General features: G+C 42.7%; 1 protein-coding gene across 4 annotated transcripts in view; it reads left to right on the top strand.

Annotated features, from left to right (window-relative positions):
- Positions 1-261: 261 nt before the first annotated feature.
- Positions 262-6000, top strand: part of AKAP10 (A-kinase anchoring protein 10) — an 81513-nt gene continuing 75774 nt past the window's right edge. For 3 of the 4 annotated variants that reach the window (XM_088801894.1, XM_074320664.2, XM_019757410.3), the window contains exon 1: positions 530-762. In XM_088801894.1, the coding sequence (XP_088658020.1) occupies positions 675-762 (88 nt within the window). In that variant the 5' untranslated portion in view covers positions 530-674. Of the gene's footprint in view, positions 281-529; positions 763-6000 lie in introns of those variants that run through there. The other variant, XM_074320663.2, reaches the window with a different exon arrangement.

The following is a 6000-nucleotide window of genomic DNA, read 5'->3' as shown; positions in this document are numbered from 1 at the left end:
TGAGGCCACCTGGTCTCCATCGCGGGACCCTGATCGCCTTGAACCCACGCGCCGGGGGCTGCTCCCCGGGGAGGGCAGGGGAAGGCGGTGCGGAGCGAAGCGGCTCCGGCCCGCAGCGCCTTTTAGCCCCTCAAACGGAGCAAGGAACGGCTATGCCGAGTGCGGCGGTGTTAGCCCGGCCTTGCAGAAGGACACGCTTTAAAAGCTACCCACAGCCGGGTGCCCGGGCCTGAGGGGCCGCGCCATCCATCCCCGTTCTAGGGGCTCCCACTCTAGGAGGGTGAGTCCTGCAGGAAGTGAACTGATCCAGCGGAGGCCACGCCAGTCACCGTGAGGCAGAGGCCCCGGGCAGCCGCCAACTAAGGGCATCTGGGTTACGGGCAAGGGGAGCAGCTGCCTACACGCGGGGGGGCCACGCCGGCGGCTCGGACACCCGCGCGTGCCCCCGCACCCACGGGAGGAGGCGGGGAGGGGGCGGGGCCGGCGGCGCGGCCTCCCGTGAAGCCTCGCGCGGGGAAGGACCGGAACTCCGGGCGGGCGGCTTGTTGATAATATGGCGGCAGGAGCTGCCTGGGGATCTCGAGGAGGCGGTGGGGCCCACACCCGGAAGAAGGGTCTCTTTTCGGGCTAGTGCGGCGGCCGCTGCGGCCCCGGAAGTCCGGGCCGGTTGCTGAATGAGGGGAGCCGGGCCCTCCCCGCGACAGTCCCCCCGCACCCTCCGCCCCGACCCGGGCCCCGCCATGTCCTTCTTCCGGCGGAAAGGTAGCCGAGGGGGCCCCGGCGGGGAGTCTGCCGGCCTGTGGGGCGGCGGTGGGGCTCAGGGGCCTGCGGGAGTTGCCTCCCGGGCGACGCCGCCGTGCATCGCTCTGCTCTCGGACTCTGCAGGGAGGAGGGAGGTGGTCTCCGCGCGAGGTCGGAGCGGAATTGTCCTGTGGTCCACAGTGTTTGCCGAAATGTATACAAGTTAATTCCTGTTTGCGTAAAAATCGCTTTTTGGTTGTGTGTGTGTGTGTGTGTGTGTGTGTGTACGTGTACACTATGGATCCAGAAAAAGGAAATTGCTTTAGTACCTTGTTGCGGAAGTCTCTGACTTTTCAGAATATTGAGGGTTTTAGTTTAAAATCAACACGTGAAAATTGTTTTATTCAACTAGTGCTATTTTCCAGTTTCTGTTTTTTGAGGGGAAGGGGGGGTTCTGCTTTTCCTAAAATAACATAACTTGCTGCTGAAAGTTCCATAATGAAGAAGACTGTTGATGGCTTAGCAAGTTTACTAACTACTGGAATGCTAACTTGATAAACAAGCTATTTATATTTCTGATTTTCAATTTCAATAATAGTTGCCCAGTTTTTAAGTAGAGGCAGTTTGAGTGTGTGTGTGTGTGTGTGTGTGTGTGTGTATTGGATTAGTGCATTTCATTAAAAAACACGTATCCAAAGTGAACAAGTGCCTTCTGGTAGGATAGTGGTTCTTGTATCAGTTCTTGCTGCTTCAGAGAAAATGCACCAGACAGAAGCTGGCTTTAGAAAAAGCACTAAACTGAATCAGGGACTTGGGTTTACATGACAGCTTTGTTAACTGTATAGAAAAGTACACCCACTTTGCTCTCTCTCCACTGAGAATTAGATGATTCCTAATGGCTACCGACAACTCTGACTGTGAATTAAAGAATTCCTTTTAAGTACCTACAAACTTTGGTGAATGAATGAAACAATGCTGAAATGAAATGAATGAAACTGGTAAAGTGGTACAAGGAAGTAAGGTACCTTGGTGTAGTCAATAACTCTAATTTGACAGTTTTGAAGTGGTTAAGTGTTTTTGTCTTTTTCTTTTAAATGGGGAAAAGAAAGCATCCTATGTATAATGAGACAAATTACATGTTGTGAATAGACTGTTGTCTGTATTCAACAAATACTTTTGAATGTCCTCTGTTTGCCAGGCACTGTGCTACGTCCTCAGTACAGAAAACTGAACAATACAAGCTCCCTTCACCCATGGAGTATTGTCTGGTAGAGTAGACAGACAAGTCAATCTCAGTCTAGCTCTTCTCTATTTACAAATTGAGTAAAGTGTTATGAATGAGATAACTTGACAGAAGAAACATTTAGGTTGGATGTTAGAGGCCTCAGCAGGTGACCTTGAAACTTAGAGCTGAGGGATCAGCAGGAGGTAATAACATGTAGAGGCCAGGGAAGAGCATTCTAGGCATAGAAGAACATGTTCAAAGGTTGGGACACAAGAAAGAATTTGGTACGTTTCGAGAGAGGAAAGGAGGCCACGTGACTCAGGCTTAGCGAGGTAGATGAGGAGCAGATGATACAGAGGTTTATAGACTACGGCTAGGTTTTATTCCAAGTGCAGAGACAATACTATTTTTAAATGTTTAAAGAGAAGTGATTTGATCTTTTATGTTTTTAAAAGCTCATTCTAGATGTTTTTTGGAGACTGGGTGTGGCAAGAGTAGACATCTGAGAGTAGGCAAGAGAGATCCCATCCAGCTTTATTTAGGGATCCCATCCAGTCTTTAAATACCATTTAAAAAATACCACCTATATGCCGATGACTCCCAAATTTACATCTCCGGCTTGGATTGTCTCCCCTGAATCCAGACTGATATTTCTAATTGTTGGTCCACTTTATACCTGTACCTAGTAGATATCTAATAAATAGGCGGATACTAGGTAGTTACACCTATTAATAGATATAATAGACTAGTAGATAAATTTTTAATTTACTATATCTAAAACTTAACTCCTGATTTAGTTCTCCTAAACCTGTTCCTCAGTTTTTCTCATTTCAATAAATTGCATTTCTGGCCTTTTAATTGCTCAGGCTAAAACTTTAGTACATTCTTGAACCTCTTTTTCATTTCTACTCTATATGTGCTCCATTAGCAAATCTGTTAGGTCTACCCCAGAACATACCCAAATCCAGACACTTCTCACCATCCCTGACCTTAACACCCTGGTCTGTGCTGTCATCTCTACTTAGATTGGGTGCTGAAGGAAGTCCTCTCAGAGGATGTCATTCCAGTCTCAGCTTAAGTGTCAAGAGGAAGCTGGTTTTATGAAAATCAAGGAGAGCATTATTTTGCTATAGCCTTCGATTTGGTTTCCCTTATTTCATCCTTGATCCCTATGGTATATTTTCAAAATATCTTTGTTCAGATTCCTCTCATGGTTTCTTATGCATGGCCCTCCATAATCTAGGTCTCATTTCCTCTCTATGTTCATCACTTCCTCTCCTCCATCACTCTTCTATTTCTGTTGCCCTCTTTATTAAGTGTGTTCCCACTTCAGTGCCTTTGCGCTTGTTCTCTTTTCCTGGAAACCTCTTCCAACAGATCCCCACCTATTTTGCTTCATCTCTTTTAGGTTTTTGATCATTTGGCATCTTAGTGAAGCTTTTTTTGACCATCCGACTTAAGACTTCAGTCCCTGGTCCCTGCACTCCCATCCCTTGGCGCCACTTTTTTGTTATTTATAGCATTTACCACCATCTGCTTTACTGTGTATTTTATTAGTATGGAAGCCGACTTTTGTTCATGGTTGTATCTATGTTTAGGTTAGGGATATAATTAGGAATTTAGTAAATATTTGTTGAATAAATGAATAAAAATAAGAGAAATATCAGCTAGTAATAAGTGCTGTGCAGGGAATTTAAACAGTGATGTGGGAGCAGATCACTAGATTACAATTTGTGTTCAATGGATGGCTTGTCTGAGAAGATGGTATTTAACTGAGACTGAATAAGGAGAGCCAGCATTGTAAAGATAGAGGAACTGCATTCTAGCCAGAGAACTGATAGTACAAATGTGCTGAGGCAGAAATGAGCTCCGTGTATTCAAGGAACAGAAAGAAGGCTGGAACTTACTGGGAGAAATGGGGGATGGGATAACATGACTTGAATAAGCGATTAGAGTGAAGAAAAACTGGGAAAGCTTTAGGCTTAGAGCTTGGGGTAGAAGGAATCAGGAATTCTCTTTCGGCAGTTGGGAGTTTGCGATAACTTAGACATCCATGTGGATATGTCAAGGAGGCAGTTGAATGTGTAAGTCTGTAGTTCTGGAAGGTCAGAACTTCAGACCTGGATCTGGATTTAGAAATACTTTGCATAAATGATGATTAAAGACATGGGACTAGATGAGATCGCCTAGGGAGTACATATGTGAATTAGGTTGAAAGGCTAAGCTACCATAAAAAGAGACACTGAACTGTAATGATTTAAATAAGATTTCTCCTGTGTAAGAGAGAAATGTGTGTTTTGCTTCCTGGTCATTCAGGGATCATTTTCCTCCCATCTTTTATTCCTCTTTCCCTTAGGTTATGGTCTGTTTTATGTAAGCCAGTTCATAGCCTCTTCTGTCTGTCCTCAGTCCCCTGACCCATGGTAAGGGAAAAAAAGTATGAAGGAAACAGAAGCTTTGGCCACAAAGTGACATATGCCATTGCTATTCACATTCTGTTGGTGAGAGCCTTGTCATGTGGTCATAACTAATTGCAAAGCCTTCTGGGAAATGTAGAGTAGCTAGTCCAGTTATGTGCCAGGCTACAGCAGATAAGGGGCGAATGAGTTCAGTGGCCAGGTAGTATTTTCTGCCATGCTATAGATAAGAAGGGAGCCTAGGAGAGAGCTCTGAGGTCAATTCAGCCTTTAGAAGTTAAGCTGAGGAACATGGGCCATTGGCAAAGGAGAATTGAAAATAAAATGTCAGTGATACAGGAGTGCAATGTTATGGAAGCTAAAAGAAGATAATGTTTCAAAAAGGATAGAGTATTGTATTGAATGTCACCTGCAAGGTCAAGATAAATAGAAATCGCGACTCAATTTGATAATGTGGAAGTAACTGACGACTTTTATTATAAGAGTAGTGTCAGTAGAAGGAATTGAGGGGAGAATGTGAAGTGAAAATAGAGTAACTAAAAACACCTTTTACAAGAAACTTTGCAGTGACAAGTAACAAAAAGGGGGCAACAGCTGGAAGGGGCTATTTGGTTAAGGTGTGGTTTGTTTTGTTTTTTAAAATAAAAGATGCTAGAGCATGTTTTTATACTGATAGGAATGATCTAGAGAGGGAGAAAATGATACAGAAGAAAGAGGTGTTGCAGGAGTGAAGTTCTTGAGAAGACCCGTGGAGTTGGGATTTGACTGTGCCAAAATTGGTTAGGACACATTGCTGCTGGAAATGTCAATTGGTACAGCTACTTGTATAAAGTTTAAAAACCTCAAACAATGCTATATATTGTTCATATATACATAAATATGTTAAATATGTGATGGAAACAATAAACATTCAATACATACAATTGTTTCTCTAGAGAAAGGGGTAATGAAAACGGAGATATTTCAGTTGCACCTATGGTGTTTTATTTCTTTCAAAAATTTTTCTGAAGCAAATATGACAATGTTAAGATTTGGCAAACCTAAATGTTCCTCATATTAAGGTCTGGTCTTTATGTTTCGAATGTTTCATAATAAAAAGAAATATACAAACAAGAAAAAGCATAGTACTACAAAATAAGGTGGCAGAAATAAACCTAAATGGATCAGTAATCACAATAAGTGTAAATAGACTAAAATTTATATGGCTGAAAATCTAGTAAAAGTCCTTATAGCTAAAAGATAAAACTCAGGTTGGTCGATTAACCAGAATCCACCCATAAGCTATTTGCCAGTGACACAACTGAAACATAAGGAATAAAGAAATTGAAAATAAATGGGTAGATATACCAGACAGATGTTAACCAGAAGAAAGCTTGTATGGCACATGAAATACTTTAAAGCATAAAACATTATTAGGGTAAAAAGGTCACTTTTTTTTTTTTTGTATTATGATAACATGATAAAATGAACAGGGTACTAGGAAGATAAAATTCTGAACTAATTTGCACCTAATATCAGTCTCAAAAAATATAAAGCAAAATATACAGAATTACCCGGAGAAATCCGCAAGTTCATAGTCAGAGTTTTAAGAATACTCTTTTTTTAGAAATAAGGATC

Source organism: Rhinolophus sinicus, chromosome 12 (genome assembly GCF_057876585.1).
Source record: "Rhinolophus sinicus isolate RSI-liver-muscle chromosome 12, RSI-T2T, whole genome shotgun sequence".
Lineage (NCBI taxonomy): Eukaryota > Metazoa > Chordata > Mammalia > Chiroptera > Rhinolophidae > Rhinolophus > Rhinolophus sinicus.
Note: the sequence above shows the minus strand (reverse complement) of the source record. Positions and strands in the feature narration are given on the sequence as shown.